The sequence below is a fragment of the Amblyomma mixtum genome, chromosome 9 (assembly GCF_055824585.1).
Source record: "Amblyomma mixtum isolate Tamu chromosome 9, ASM5582458v1, whole genome shotgun sequence".
In the NCBI taxonomy this organism is placed as follows: domain Eukaryota; kingdom Metazoa; phylum Arthropoda; class Arachnida; order Ixodida; family Ixodidae; genus Amblyomma; species Amblyomma mixtum.
In genome coordinates this window covers 71,082,070-71,098,154 of record NC_143020.1, presented here as the reverse complement: position 1 = coordinate 71,098,154, position 16,085 = coordinate 71,082,070, and the positions used below count along the sequence as shown (strand labels likewise).

Below are 16,085 nucleotides of genomic sequence, written 5' to 3'. Positions count from 1 at the left end.
ATTGCATAGTTACTACCTTCGTGCATTAAATAGGTGTAATCCAAGAACAGCGCATTAAGTTATAATCCAATTCTTCCAAGAAAATTTCTTTTATTTCCTCGAATTTTAATATGTGTAAGGAATTGTATACATATTCCTTTATACAATAAGATCAAATAAACAATAAATTGATGCATTGAATTTATTGATACATGTATAAATTTACTTAAATGTGCATTCAAAAACAAAAAATTTATGCAAAAGCATTATTAATTTGTGTAAAAAACAATTAAAGTCAGCAACCACAACTAAAGAACATATTTTCTACAGATACGCAATTAAAACATTTGTCTTACCCAATCTTTCAATGAATTTAGGCTCAATTTCCGCTCAAGTCGCCGCCCTGCCAAGCCCAGGATATCAAAAGTCACAACCTTGGCATCAACGGATGACAGCTTGCGAACGCCATCCGTTCCAACCAGTGGCTTCCCAAAGCAGGCATACGTCATCTTCGGCTCATAGTAAGAGACCAGTAGGCTGTGGTTCTCCAGGATAGCTGAAAAAAAAAAAAAAACAACAAGCACACTGGTACCACTGCATAAATGTGCAGCTTGATGAATGTTTCACAAAAATACACAACCATAATTTATCATTTTCAGCACTTCATCATGGTACATAAGGGAATGTAGCTATGGCATTCCATATGAAGCCTTGCATTACAGTTTAATTTTTTTTAGGTCATTCTTGATGGCTACTGATTGAATAAGCAGTTTGGTTGGTTGGTTTTATGGGGTTTAACGTCCCAAAGCGACTCAGGCTATGAAGGACGCCGTAGTGGAGGGCTCCGGAAATTTCGACCACCTGGGGTTCTTTAACGTGCACTGACATCGCACAGTACACGGGCCTCTAGAATTTCTCCTCCAAAGAAATTCAACCACCGCGGCCGAATAAGCAGTTTGATTCTTGGTGGTTAGATGGTGGGGATTTTTGGTGGTGACCACACACATGGTGGTCACGCAGAGGTATACAACTTAAGTCTGCAGTTAAGTTCGCCCACATTCAGGATCGCCGCACAGAATTCCTCCACAACGAAAAAGTAGTATACCTAAAAGTAGTATACTTGTATACCTAGATACGGAGCTTATCATGAGAAAAAAATGATAAGCTTTAGAGTTTTGATACCTGGCTTGTTTAAGATAGCCAAAATTAAAAAGCTTACTTTATTCACTGTTACGATCGGTCAGAGGAGTAATACAGGAGGTCCCTCCGTGGCCTAGTGTTAGCAACTGCTATTTTTTTAAGTTGTATCCTACTATTAGCCAGTTACCCATCACACTATCCCTGCCATTACGCCTAGCATTACAACATTGCTGGCCTAATACTTTATGTATGCGCGATATCAGTTTTAAGGCCATGCATTGCTCACTACTAAATGCATGCAAGCAGACAAAGAAAAATCTACAATCTACAGCTTTGCCCCATTCTTTCCTTTTTAGAAGCAAGTAACGGCAGATTTTATTTGTCCAGTAATGATAGCAATAACAATGATCTGTATTTGCACATAATAACCACTGTCCTGGAAGATGACTTACATTTATTTTCTGCAGCAGTGTGCAAACACACTACAATTTTTTTTTGACAAGCACGCCCAGAAATGACCTACCATCCGTAATGTGCTCTGATGCAAGCCTGCCAATCAGGTATCGGTCAACACTCACTCTTCGTAGCTTGCATGAATCAGGATCAACTTGGACAAAGACACACACGCCGCTTTGAAAGAAAAACTGTAAAAAAAAAAAGAAAAGAGGCGTTGCACACATGGCCAAGCATGCAAGATCTGTGAACAGCATGCATATAAGTCTGGACACAAATGTACACTGTGCAAAATAATCTGGCACAAGCAAAAAAAAAAAGCATAATCATGGGATGGTGCAAAGCTGCAAAATTGAAACTTACCTGCAACAACCCAGATGTAATCCACCTCGCACTAATGCACTTCTGAGCATTCAAGATATCCTGCATGAGTTAAATATTTTAAGTCAATGCTGAGAAATGCTTGGAATTATCTTCAATTATCTAGCATTACCTAATATATTACAAGGTTGCTGGTCGAATGTTTTATCAGCGTGTGACATCAATTTAAAGGGCATGCGTTAATCATTACTATTCTCTTGCACAACAGAAAATTTGTCGTTCAAAATGGCTTATCAAACCATTCTTTTTGCTTCACAACATAGGAACACGCAGAACTGACTAACTCGCACCTACACTAACATGAACTGTACCCGCATAGCAGAAAAAAGCACGAAATGAAACACCACCGAAGAAATGCAAAATAAAAGTGTGAAGCAAGATTAACCTGACTCAACCTCACGTCCCTCCTGTTACATCTGGTCATGATATATTAGCTTTCGCTGCCCTTCGTGCAAAACTTCCAAAATTGCAACCATGATCAAAACCTGACAGTAGGCAAGTAGCCGTCATGCACATTCCAGATACGTTATAACAAGGCATGAATAGTTTTGCATTACCTCAAACTCCCATATGCATTCCCGTAGTTTTTCCGGTCGCTTGTTGGATGGAGTCCACATAATGTCTTTGGCTGCCAAAGAAAACGCTCTTGAAAATAAAACAAATGTTCGAACTAAATGGAGAGCCAAGTATGCCACATACCTTTTGCGTACGCCTCCTTTGCATCGAGGTACAACTCTTCAGGATCTGTAAAAAATTGATACGTAACTCGCATGTCATTGTAGCTCTCATGCAGGCTTCCTTGACACTCTCACTAGGGGTTATATCCGAAACAAAGGCAACAACTTACCTTCATCACCTTTGTCGTAGAGTTTGAAGCAGCCTAGGTCAGTACCTAAACCAAGTGGATGAAGAGCGTCAAACACATCATTTCGAACAAAATAAAAGTACCAACTCACGGTAGTACCAGAGTCCTGTAGTACGTAGCGGCAATTTAAAATACGCGGACATACCTTTGACTTCGACGTCATCCTTCATAGTCCAAAATTGGAGCTCACACAATAACGAAACCATTGTGGAGTCCTCCCCTGTCAGGAATAGAAGTATTTCGTCGTGCTAGATTCTTTTTTTTGAAGAAAACAATGCCAGTTTACAATGTGGAAACCCAATGACAGGCACCCGGCAACAGGTAAGAACTAAAGACACTTTTCTTGTCATTATTTCAATAAATAACAACACCTATTGCAACACAGAGCACACGATCAAAAGCCCCATTCGCTCAAACTCAAAGCTTGACTTACCGCTGTGGCAAGGAAAGAAAGTTAGAACACAAAGAATGCTGTCACATCTGAAGTTTCTGATCTGCCGGACAACAAACTTTGTGTGCAACCTAGTGAAATAAAGTTCCGCAGTCTACTATTACTTTTTTGTTTAATGTTTTTGAAAACCGCCAAAAAAAATGTAGCGCTGCAATCGTATATGTATATTTACGGACTTTGCTTAGTAATAAAAAGTTAGGCGGCTTTTCTTAATTTAAATGTCTCAAATTTAAAAAAATTGCAACGGTTAACTTATTTTTAAACTTTAAACTCAAAGTTGAACTTTTGAGGCGCGCCACTTCCACATTGCGGCTCGAAACTGAAGAGCGCGTAGCGCGCGACGCGCACAGCTGATCGAGTTCATGCGAGCGATGGGGAGTTGTAGGAAGCGTAAACATAGCGACGTGCAATGCTAGCGATCGCAAATTCCTGTGCGTCGGTGGGCGCTTAGTGATTCGTAACTCCTTACAGCGTCTTCCAGCCCTCAAAAATGCGGTGAACCCCCGGTATGACAAAGCTCAGACGGCTATGACGACTTCGTGGCAGTTCGGCCCAACCGCTGTCATCGGATCCACGCTTCTCGCCGTCGCGACAGTGATTTTCTCGCTGTCGTGTTTGAGTAACGAACCTCAATATTATGGCTTACGAGACTGCTATTTTTTTATTGACCGCTTGATTTCGCCCGATTTTTATTACGTGTATGCGAGTTTCGGTTCCTTGCTCGCCTCGGTATGTATCGGTCGAGATTCGAGAAAGCTCGAAAGCCGAAATGTCACAATACGAAGCTTTTTCCACGGCATAGACGCGAAGTCACTGTCCAAAAACGTCGCCGAAGAACTGTCGTCGGTGAGTACTACTGATGTTATACAGATATTTAAATGCGCCCAAATATTTTATGCTCAGAATATATGGTAAGACCGAATCGTGACGCGTGGGTACCATAACCGCCTTCCATGGTCGCCACAAGAGACATGTATAGTTTAGGTTTGCTTGTCGTCAGGTTTGGCATATATTTTTGTAAGCGACCTCGGAGCATTTTCGCTACACGCCTAACATGAACGCCTTTTTGCACCCTGCACCAAATCTTATTGCGGCCATGACCACATTATGGTCAATGGGATATATGCTTCTCTGTTACTGAGGTGACATATGTTCGAATTCAACTGCAAAGTTCTGTTTTTGAGTTGTTGCTCTGTTTTGGAGCGCCACGTAAACAAAAATCATATAAACAAATATCACACATATAAACTGCACCACATAAACAAAAATATCTAGCCGCAGATCCTTTATCACTTTTCGAGTGTTTTGCAGGTAGAAAACCCTTTTTTGGCTAAGCTTCGCTGCTCCGCAAGGCTGCTTGCACTGTACTGACGGAATCCTAGATTGCATGCGAAGTAGTTCATGTTAAGTGTCTAGGGGGAGAGAGAGAAGCTCTTTAATGAAAGGCAGAGAATTTAGAGAATTTGTGCAGAGCATCTGCATCCTCTTGTGCGCATTCACAAAAAAATGACTCATCATCTGGCTTAATTATTTTGATTCTACATATGGACATCACACTCCAGTGATTAGGTCTCTGGCCATGTCAGCAATCAAACATGAGACTTTTGTACAATTTAGTTGGGAGGTCACATGATATAGTAGTAAAGGGTTGTGGCTCAGATCGTTAACATGCTTGGTCTCTAAGCTTTTTTTTTGTAAAATAAAATTTTAGAGGTTGGGAATTGCTATCGGTTATCAGTTCTCTCAACTGGGACATTATGAGCTTGTGTTTGTTCCATAACCACTCGATTCTCTTCCTGTCTCTTAACCTTACCCCTATAATTTTATTTTCCAAAGCTATCTGCATATTGAGCAATTTCATATCAAGACCTTAGGGCAACGGTGTGGAGGTTGGCAGATAAGTTAAGGGTAGACACTGGTCTTGGACCTATTCTTATTTTTAGTCTAGTCCTAATGAAACTAATTCACCTTGCACTGTTTTTATATTGAGTGCAAACCTGAAATTGCTTTTTGTGTGAATTAGTAAGCCCATAAGATAATTTTAATTAGTCATTGATCAATACCTCAGTACGAACAAATTGGCTTAATAAAAAATCATTTTTGATGTGTGGCTACATAGTCTAATGAGTAAAGAGTGCCTTAATTAAAGCAATTTCTTAATTTTATCGTTATCAGTAATATTACAACACTTGGAACATCAACATTGAAGGTGTGCCAATCGGGCATCAATAAACTTTACAAGAACATAAATTTTTGAAGCATGACTGAACCATTGTGTTTTGATTATTACAATCACTGCACCTTCAGCTTCCCTTAGCAAACAATATGACATCTCTATATGTCCTAGATGCCGAAATTTAGACGTACTAAAACAGCTAGGTGTCCAAAATTTTCATGCTGTTTTATTGTCTGCTCCTGCACAAATTCAGTCCACAGAGTCATCTAAATTTAATATCACCATCAAAATACTGATTTCCAGCAGGAAGAGATTGACAGACCTGGAGAATAATAGCTATGTCCCAAAAATGTCTAGAAAATGACTTTTTGTATCCTTTTTTGGTCCCAGAGACGCCTTAAGAAAGTTTACTGGTTATGGTGGTGCTGGACAGTGTGAAATGGAGATCTGTATAAAAGGCCTTTTTCCTGCTATGGGTAGCTAGGCTGATGATGATTGCAAACTGCTTTCTTGAAGCACTTATTCAGCTATGTTCAGATGGAAAGTAGTGGTCATTCCATCGGCATTGTGTTGTACTTTGCAGGATCCCGAAAGTAACCTCCACGCTCTCCTGTCATGGAACAAACCCCATCAGGGAACGAAGATATTGCCGTTGTCCAAGTTTTCAGCCTTCCTGCCACCTCGTGGTAATGTCTACGGGGATCCATGGTGGCTGCTGGAAGGAAAGGGCTTGCCACACACTGACGGACATGTTGAAGGCGGTGTCTACACACCACCACTATACAACACATCAGCTGAAGCACTCCTTGGCGAGCTCTTTGGAATGTTTCATCAAAACGTCTTTCTCACCACGAGGGCTTCTCCTGTGGGAACGGCAGTCGTAGTGGCAAGGAGTGAAAATGGCACCCTAGACATTGTGTTCAGGTTGGTGTGCCCTATTATTAAGTATTAAGTGCATAAAGTTTTAAAGAACGGGTAATTTTAGAGATGAGAGGGTCAACAAGCTTTGCGTCTACACAGTACAGCCAATATGCCTGACCTTGTGCAGACCTCTAGGAAGGACCAATTTGCTAGAAGCTTAGTCATAAATCTACTTTGCACCTTAAGTAGACCTTCTCTCTGAAGAACTAGTTTGTTAAAAGCTTAGGCGTAAAACTACTTTACTCCAATTGTGCAAACTTTTCATGCATATACATTTTTTTTTTTCAGCCATGATTCTGTTTCTATGGGCTAGTGTTTGACATCGTTGGTTTTAAATGCTCATTTGTAATTTTTTTTCCCACGAAAGTCAAGTCATTTGTCGTTGAAGTCGTTAGCTCTCTAATAGTTATAGCTATGTTGGCATGCATTTCTTTCGTTGATATTGTAGCTTTTTCTTTCCACGTATAGCTGTGTGTTATTCAGGTACCAGATATTGAAAGATGTGGTTATACTTTGGCTGTCGCAGCAGCTCATAAATAATTGACAAGTTTGGCTTGCGATCACTAAAACAAGTAAATATAAAGTTTAAACATCTGGTAAAAGTGGGTAGTTTATGTTGATTCACTTATTTGTCTATTGCTAAATTTGATCTCTTATAATTTGCTAGTTTTCGAGCAGGTCTCCAATGATAATGCAAAATCATGTAGCCTTCAAACAGAGCCAATGTGTGACAACTTAAGGCTCGCTTTGACTTCATCCCAACAGATCTCACGTCGAGTTCCAGATAAGCAGTCCACCACAGAGGCCTCTGTGGTTCACGCCAGCCCAGTTTAGAGGGCGTGTGGTCATTAGCGAGGATGGCTCCATGTTGCATCACTTTGAAGCTTACGTGCCTGCTGACCGACAGCTAAATGTTGGTGTGTATAGCCTTGTCTTATTGCTTCACAATTCATGTCAGCAGTGATCATGGCAAGAAGCTAGAATGGCTTGTGCCTGAGCCAGTTGGTTTGGTGCAACTATTCGAACTGTCTTGAATGGTTGGATGTGGACAGCGAAGAAAGGAACTCAAGACACTTGGCAGAGCTGTCAGCTACTGAGTGTATTTTACTTTGCTGAGAAGAGATATGCCTGCTGAAGCATAGCCTTCGTGGCCTGAACAAAAGAAAATTTTTACGGCAAAAATGCTACACAATTGATTCCTTTTGTAAATTATTAAGTTGGCTTTCTCACAGTGCACTTTGCCCTAATCATGGCATCGCTGGCTATCAGCAAAACGAGTGTAAAGGGCTAAACTTGCATGTTTCCATTTCACAGATCCATGTAGTGCTGTCACGGGAACCATGTGTACATATTCCGCTGCATAAAACACATTAACTATAGCTATAATATTTAGTTTTAAACATTTGTTGCTCCACCATTAGTAGGGCATGCAGCATTGAGGTGAAGTCAACTTAACATTTGTGAAAGGGGTCCATTGTGAAACAAAAGCACTACACTGACACAGACTCAAAGAAGGCAACAGGACAAAGTACTAGCAAACGAGTTCAGCAAGTTGGTACAGGTTTTTCCTAAAAGAAAAACTAGGGCTACACAGACACAAACACAAAGAAGGTGACATGACAAAGCACACCTTGAACCATGAATAGGTGCCAGTTTGCTCAACTTTCTGCCTCGATGCTATGTAAGCTCCGTCTAGGTCAGTGTACCTCAAGTATAAAGAGACATGTCCAATGGGGATTTCTGTGTTTTCACCTTTCTTCTACGAGCATGCCTTCTTTCTTTTGGACGTTTTCAGATCTGGAGTGGCTGGCACAACGGTACAAAGGCAACACCCAGACCACAGAAGTGGACATCGGAAGAGTTTCAGAGATGTGCCTTAGCTTGGACACTGCAGACGGGTGCCCTTTAAGAAAACAGTGGACATCAGAAGGCTCCACTGCAGAGGCATTCAGGAAGCTGGATGAAATGTTCTTCCCCTTCCTGAAAGTGAGTGACAGCTGAAATTCTCCATCTTATTGCCACTTTCTAGGCTTGCCCTGATTGCTCTGTTATGATTATTTTAAGGCCTCTGTGGGGTTTGGTTGACTTCAGATTCCTTCTATATCACATCTTGCTTTTGTCTAACCACTTTTGTGCAGAATCAATGATGGATCACTTGTTGTTACTGTAAAGAACGCTCAGATATTTTACCATCCCACAGAGCAGAAAACTGACAAGTAGTATGTCTATGTTGCTCTCCAAGTTCTTTACCACCTCAGGGCAATAGCTGTGCCAAAAAGGCCTATAGTTTAGTTACTACTATAGTATAGTTACTGGCTGTAAAGTATAGTATATGGTATAGTATAGTAAAGTATAGTATATAGTATAGTATAGTATTAGTATAGTATAGTAAAGTTTGGTTTGGTTTATTGGGGTTTAACGTCCCAAAGCAACTGAGGCTATGAGAGACGCCGTAGTGAAGGGCTCCGGAAATTTCGACCACCTGGGGTTCTTTAGAGTGCACCGACATCGCACAGCACACGGGCCTATAGAATTTCGCCTTCAAGAAATTCAGCCGCCGCGGCCGGGATCGAACCCGCGTCTTTCGGGTGAGCAGCCGAGCGCCATAACCACTGAGCCACCGCGGCGGGGCAGTATAGTATAGTATAGTATAGTATAGTATAGTATAGTATAGTATAGTATAGTATAGTATAGTATTAGTATAGTATAGTATAGTATAGTATAGTATTAGTATAGTATAGTATAGTATAGTATAGTATAGTTACTGGCCTGGTTGGTACTGTCGTAGGAAAAAGTAAGAGACCACTGCGAGTGAGTGGCGAACTGGGGCAAACAGCATGCGATTGCCGCCTGACGAAGCGCTCCTGTTGGCAAGAACAGTGGAGTGCTGTGTTGCTGTGCTCAAGATATGCGCACACCAGTGTGCCAGTCTCGACACCAGAGGTGCTTTATCACGTGGCGCTTGCATGCAGTTTGCCCCAGTTCACCACTCATTCGCAAGGGTCTCTTACTTTTTCTCACAACAGTACACACCCTACAAGAAGCCAGCAAGAAGGGAACACATGCACAAGACTTGACCTGCATAAGGGTGATTCCGGAACTCGGCTGAGTCTGACCATTTGGAAGAAATACTGGACATTCCTGCACACTTAAAAATACACAAGCACTTAGAAACAGGTGCCTTTTTGTTTGCAGGCATGATCTGCTCTTTGGGAGCATTTTTCTTTTTTTTCTCTCTCTCTACAAATTATTTTAACCCTGTTAATCTCCACGTCATCCCTCTGTAGGTCTTTTCTAGAGTACGCAGTATTGCATATTGATTTCTTCTCGTTAAAATTATTGTACCTCCACCCTAAGTTAAGGACAACACTTAAGTTAAGTTAAGGACAATGCAGCAAGCTATGGAAAGAAAAATGATAGGTGTAACCTTAAGAGATCATAAGCGGGCGGAGTGGGTGAGAGAACAAACGTGGGTTAATGGCATCCTTGTTGAAATCAAGAAGAAGAAGTGGCTTGGGCAGGGCATGTGATGCGTAGGCAAGATAACCGCTGGTCCTTAAGGGTAACGCAGTGGATTCCAAGAGAAGGCGAGCGTAGCAAGGGGCGGCAGAAAGTTAGGTGGGCGGATGAGATTAAGAAATTTGCGGGAATACGGTGGCCACAACTGGCGAAGGACAGGGTTAGTTGGGGAGACATGGGAGAGGCCTTTGCCCTGCAGTGAGCGTAGTCAGGCTGATGATGATGATGGTGACCTCCACCTTAGGCCTGCCTGCTCACATTCTGTATCATCTGTATCTGTAGAACATCTGGCCGATGACCCATCCCCTTGAAATATTTTCAGGTGCCGTACTACAACCTGAGCGCCACTGTCGTTGAAGCCAGGAGGCAGCAGAAGCTGGTGCACTCCATCATCACCTGGGGTCCGCTGGATGACCATTCGTGCTGAGGCAGCGCCCGGACCCTGAGACAGGGTCCGTTGGCATCCCCCACCGTACAGAACCTCCTGCAGGCTCACTTTGTGAGCTCCTGGAGTCTCACGGCCCAGCTCAAAGTGAGTGTGTAACTCTCATGCAGGATGTGCCTGAAAGAGTGGACTGAATGGCACATGTGAAAGACAAGGTTTGAATGAAAAGCCTCAGCCTTTAAAAGGGAAATAGTTTCCTTATGGCTAATTAAAAGAGCATTCTTTTTCCCTAGGTAACTTCGTACTGTACATCAAGGAAAGAGCAGCAGGTTTTGAAGCCCTATGGTGAAACAACACAGTATACTATATAGCTAAATAGTGAGAGGAAGTAATTACAGTAAAACCTCGTCGATACGTTTCCAGTTTTTACGCTCAGAATCGCTAGCAATAAAAATGTCTCGTATAGTTGTACTGTTTTTGTTCCAGTTAGTAAGTTCCTGGATAGTAAGATTTCCCTGTTAATATGTTCAAAGTTTCGACAAATCTTGGTCATGTAATTCGTTTAATTACCGGCCACATGTGTGTAAACATACGAGTGGGTCTAAACGGGGGCCATGCAACATGAAAGAGCTAGAATGCAGCAGCAGTCACCTGTGGTGGTGGCTTCTCTGCAGTGCTTCAATGCAAAGGGGTGAAGCGAGAACGCGACATGAAGAGGAGAAACGCAATGGCTCCTTCGGAGTGCCTTAATGCGAGGAGGCAAAGCATCTGAGAACTATACAAATGTGGAACGAAGACTGCGGCAGTCAGATGTGCGGCGGCGGCTTCCCCGCAGTGTATTTGTGTGAGAAGGGCAAAGCATTTATGAACAAGGAAAAGTCTGCTTTCAGACATGATTAGGAAAGTTTCATGGAACTGACCATAACACCATACAGTTAGTTATCAGTGGGGTCTGTTTTTTCCAACAGCTTGATTTCTGTAGATTTTTTTGCTGATCCCTTGAAGTCTGGAAAATCAGTATCAGTAAAATCAGTATTGGAGGTCATTAGTAGAGGCCTTTCTCTTGTAGTGAATTCATCTCAGCTAATAGTGTCATAACGATGATTTCACAGCTCGAATTCTCTCATAAGTATGTAAAGTTTGATCAGTGAGGGTGCAATACATCGAAAGTCAGGTATGTGGCACAAGCAGTATTTTCTCAATTTGGACAAGAAGGGGAAAGAACAAGCTTTTCTTCTCACATAATATTGTTCTTATTACATAAGTTGCAAAAATCATTGCGAGATGACGGCTTGAAGTTCCCCCTGACACCGTAGGGGAACTTTGTGGGTTTTGTGAAAACAGTGTTAGAATGTGTTTAATTAGAGCTTTAGGTGAATAGCCAAATTACAAGTGCATGACAGAAATAAGCTGAATTTTGTGAATGGATCCAAGTTGTTCACACTCATTTCTGAAAAACAAAACTGCACAGAGTGCATCCTAGTTTTCTGAAAGGAGCGAAGGTTGTGGTATGGCAAATGTAGGCAAACTAGATTCAAAAGCTTGCCAAAACAGCGCATTGCATGGATAATGACACGGTATTTCATGTGTCGAGGACCTGGTATGTTCGAAACTGTGCAGAATGTAAGAAGGCAGTGATAACAGCAGTGACTTTTTTGGGCAAACAATGAGCCCCCATTACCGGCTTGACGGGGAATGACCAGTTAATTTTGATGAAGACCCGATGGGATGACTGTGCAAGAAACGTTCTCACTTAATATGCCTGCTACAAAATAGCTTTTATTTAATTGCCTTTTTTCTTTTCCAGGAATATGTTGCCTCGCAAGTTGACGAAGCGACAATGAAAATGGCTACCGCATGTCTCAATCAGTACAAATTCCCAGTTCAGATTGTGTGCCTCCTGCCAGATGCAACGGTTGTTGACAGCCTCTGTGCGAATGACCTTCTCGCTGTAGATGATGTTGACGAGTCGGAGCTAGAAGGGTAAGTTCCACCTTGTAATTGCTTCCGACAAAATTCAGTTGCTGATGAGCAGATGATATCTTAACATTATTCCCCACTGTGTAGTCACTATTCAACATGCAAAGATGGGGGATATGTGAGATGTCACTAGATCAGTAATTAAAATGTTTGTTTTGCCAGCAGTTTAATATATTTGTTATTTGATTGTTGTAACAACTTTTTAATTGTTGTCATTGAGGGCTTTATAGGTTGCAGAGCCCTGAACACAAGAATGTGTGAATCAGATTTAATTGAAAAAAAATTTTCTACACTTTTCTAGATGAGAAATGATATTCTCTATGAATGTCTTGACCTTAGGCTCTCATAATTCTGTCGCTATGTAGAAGATGTTTACTTGACAAGTTTCAATAGCATGAGATCAGATATTGCTCATTAGAGTTTGATTTTTCTAAAACACTGGTACCATTTACACCTTGAAGTCTAGATTAAATGAAGCATCTTTCTTTCTATCTTTTTTGCAGAGGAATTGGTTTAGGCAGAAAATAAAGCTGCACTTTAGCTACTAATGCAAGGTTAAGCATTATTTGCACTATTGCTGTATATTGCATGCTTCACTTATGCTAACTACTATATATCTTTTTACATCTTTAAGCGCTTAATTTTTTAAGCTTGTGTTCAGCATGTAGTATTCACATATCTAAATGTAATTGTCATGTTCTTTCTTTTTCATCCAGGTTCACTGACCCCATTGAAATGGCCTACCACCGTTTTCTCAAGTCCTGTGTCACAAAGGCTCACTTGGAGCATGACTTCAACAATGACAAGGCAGACTAGGTCATTGTGTGCTTTAGCGTACTCATGGCAATCAAAACTTGTTCACAGGTGCCTTTCTTTTGCAGTGCTGGTAGCTGTAATAGAATGAAATCAAAACAATATTTACATTTACACTTGAATTGGTAGCCATTATAGTGGCCTACGCAAAATGCACGATATTCAAAGCCAGGCACATATACTATTTCATAGTCTCAGCATCCCACTGAGTTCAGGCATGACAGCTATGTTATGAATACATTCAACAATTAAAGGTTGACAGATTGTTGTTCTACTCACATCTGCTACCAAACTTGGGCCCTCATTTGTTTATAAAAAAAAATGCGTCGTGTGTTTTAGCTAGGGACCCCACGTTTTATCCACATCTATTATATACCAGTTTAAGATGAAGTTTAACATGAATGCGAAATCAAACCGCATTACCACCGACCTGTAGTCGCTTTTTTTCTTCACTGTGATAAACTCTTCCCTGTGATTTCGTAGTACATCGACCAATTACAACAGTGTTTTTTTTTTAATCTGTTCTTTATCTTTTATCATAGCCATTGTAGTGTGCTTTGTTTCACTCTGAAGCACTAATCAGTGAAATGAGCTAAGTGCTTTTGTAGCTTCTCCGATTGTTAAATCTTGTATGATATGAAATGGGTCCACCGCATTCCTTGTGATAATGCAGCACATAAATGCCTTTCACCAATTCCGCGTTTTCACAGAAACGGTGGAGCCTTTGTCAAAAGTCTCCAGGCCACATGATTTGCTTTCGAGTCACGAAGGCAGTCGCGTATGGCATCTTCGATGACCATAAAGTCCCAAGAGGTGGGGGCAAAAATTCTCCTCGCCTTGACAGAGACTTAAACCCCTATCACACACGCACTGCAAAGGCCTTAGAGAATCAAGTCCTTCTTTTCAAATGTGCGCGGTGCACATCTACACAGCATAAGTATAAAGGGCCTCCGAGGCGAAGATGGTCATCCAAGAAGCTGCAATCACAGTGCCATCCAGTGTCAAAAACTGTAAGCAAAGAAAAGGAAATCTAAGCAGGTAAAGATCTTTGAAAACATCTTGCTAGTGTAAAAAAAATCATCCAGATCTAGTTTTTGGATGTGTCTTTAGGTTATGCTATGATCTGAAGATAATAAAAATGTAGTAGTAAAATTGAGTGCCCGTGGTGGCCAGGATGATAAAAGCTGCTGCTGCTGACGCGAGAAGCTGTGAGTAGTTCTTTCAGGAAGGAAGTAGGATGAAATAAATTCAAAGCTTAAAGCTCTAAGAACTAATAAAACACTTCACTTCGGTTTTGAAGCTTTCACTTCTGCCTCTTTATACGCATGCTAGGGGCACTAAAGTCCGACAACCATTCCACCTTTGAACTGCCCCTTGTAGCAGCATCTCTATTCCTTTCCGGTCTTATTCCTTTAGTTAAAAGAGGCACGTTTGTTGGAAAGGCCTTTGAGGACTGCCGTGTGACAAGGGTATCAGAGTTTTAGATATGCAATAAGTGCGCCGCTAAGCAGCTGAAAAGCAAACCTTGTGGCCTGATGAGTTTTGAGTGTGACTACATTGCTATTGCGTCTAGGGCTTCTATTTATACAGCAGCTTCCTGATTCACAATCAGAATTTTCTAACGACGCACCGTAGACGAACCTAGAAACAAGATCTTTTGCTCACAGAAAACAAGTTGTACAACACGCAGTGCCTTAGACTTTCTACATTTGTTGGTTCAGAGCAGCACCTTTAGTCAGAACGATATATACTCCGCTTCGCCACTTCTTGTTGTTGCTTTTCATTTCATATCACTGCGAGTGACGGAATTTTTTTGCTTCATCCAGTTGCACCGTAGACCCAGTGGTTGTGATGAAATTCAGAAAATTGTGCCTTTGCCATAGCTCATTCTGGGCTGATGTGATGTCAGCTTTTGAGCACATTTACACACTTTTAGCTGATGCACCAAGGCCCAATAAGAGAAGGCCCTTGTGCATATGCCTTTGCTTGAAGTCAAGCTCATCCCAGCTGAAATTGCAAATTTCTACCACATGTGGTCTTTAGCACTAGGCCTTGCTTTCGATACTGAAGTGGCTTACAGCCTATTGCATTATTAACTGATGGTAGCTGCTTGATCATAGCTTGACTAGCAGCTAATAAATAGCATGATGAAATTCTGGTTGTAGAGCTTGAGAGCGATTAATAACCAGGTGTTGAAATCAAAACAGCATTGAAGGCACCTGATCGTAGCCCCGACATAGATTCCGTCCTCGTAAAGCCCGTCGTTAAATAGTTATGCAGTACTCAACACTAGATTAGCAGAAGTAAGTTAAATCAAAAACACACGACGATGGTTGTAGAGCAAGCACCTCTATAAACTGCTTTTGTTAAAAGCATACTGCTGTGCTCACTTTCAGTAGTTCATATAGAAAAGCTACACATACAACTTTGGTCACTGCAATTGGTGACCAAGCAGTCTGATCAACCTTCACCGAGTGAAAGTTGCTTTAATGTGCTAAGCAGGCATTGTCGGCGCTTGTAAGAAAAAAAAAGTGCTTCCTGCCGCCTGTCGAATCTTCTAGTTTATAAATATGCCTTTCTGTAGGAATGTGTTCAACAAATGCTGCGATTACCCTGTCTGCACGGTAGTCTGTTTTCTGGCATTACACCCTTAGTGCAACGATGCGTATTTCAGCAATACAAGCGAGTTTTCTTTGCTTGGTTTTTTAACGTCTTAGATGTTTGTTTTTTGTTATTTGCGATTACTAGTCTTATGCGTTCTTAAAAAAAAAAAACTGCTCAAATGCATCTGCCTTATGAAGTTGCTTTTCGAAACCATCTCTGCAATGGTGAGAGGCGACGGATGTTTTATGCAGGCTGCTTTTTTGCAGTTTCAATAAAGAGTGTTACTTTCAGTAGAGAAGTGTGCTTTCTGTCACTGCGGGGAAAGCTTTTGCACGAAGACTTCTTGCCTTACCACGCAACAGAGAAGTGTTTGGTAGCTGTATACCATACCCTGCCACTTTATGCGAGCAGCCTGCGA

General features: G+C 41.4%; 1 protein-coding gene and 1 pseudogene across 2 annotated transcripts in view; one reads left to right on the top strand and one right to left on the bottom strand.

Moving 5' to 3' along the window:
* frtz (WD repeat-containing and planar cell polarity effector protein fritz) overlaps positions 1–3,326 on the bottom strand; it is a 35,588-nt gene extending 32,262 nt beyond the window's left edge. The window contains exons 1-8 of the mRNA XM_089560360.1: positions 3,252–3,326; positions 2,964–3,038; positions 2,801–2,845; positions 2,653–2,697; positions 2,511–2,581; positions 1,936–1,995; positions 1,643–1,763; positions 336–535 (exon numbers count right to left, since the gene is read on the bottom strand). Of these exons, the coding sequence (XP_089416486.1) occupies positions 336–535; positions 1,643–1,763; positions 1,936–1,995; positions 2,511–2,581; positions 2,653–2,697; positions 2,801–2,845; positions 2,964–3,024 (603 nt within the window). The 5' untranslated portion in view covers positions 3,025–3,038; positions 3,252–3,326. The remainder of the gene's footprint in view (positions 1–335; positions 536–1,642; positions 1,764–1,935; positions 1,996–2,510; positions 2,582–2,652; positions 2,698–2,800; positions 2,846–2,963; positions 3,039–3,251) is intronic.
* A 290-nt stretch (positions 3,327–3,616) lies between these two features.
* LOC149329622 (selenoprotein N-like) lies at positions 3,617–16,015 on the top strand (annotated as a pseudogene). Its single transcript, XR_016285591.1, has 7 exons — positions 3,617–4,115; positions 6,029–6,369; positions 7,132–7,283; positions 8,162–8,352; positions 10,208–10,417; positions 12,078–12,253; positions 12,967–16,015. The product of XR_016285591.1 is annotated as a selenoprotein N-like (transcript).
* The last annotated feature ends 70 nt before the right edge of the window (positions 16,016–16,085 follow it).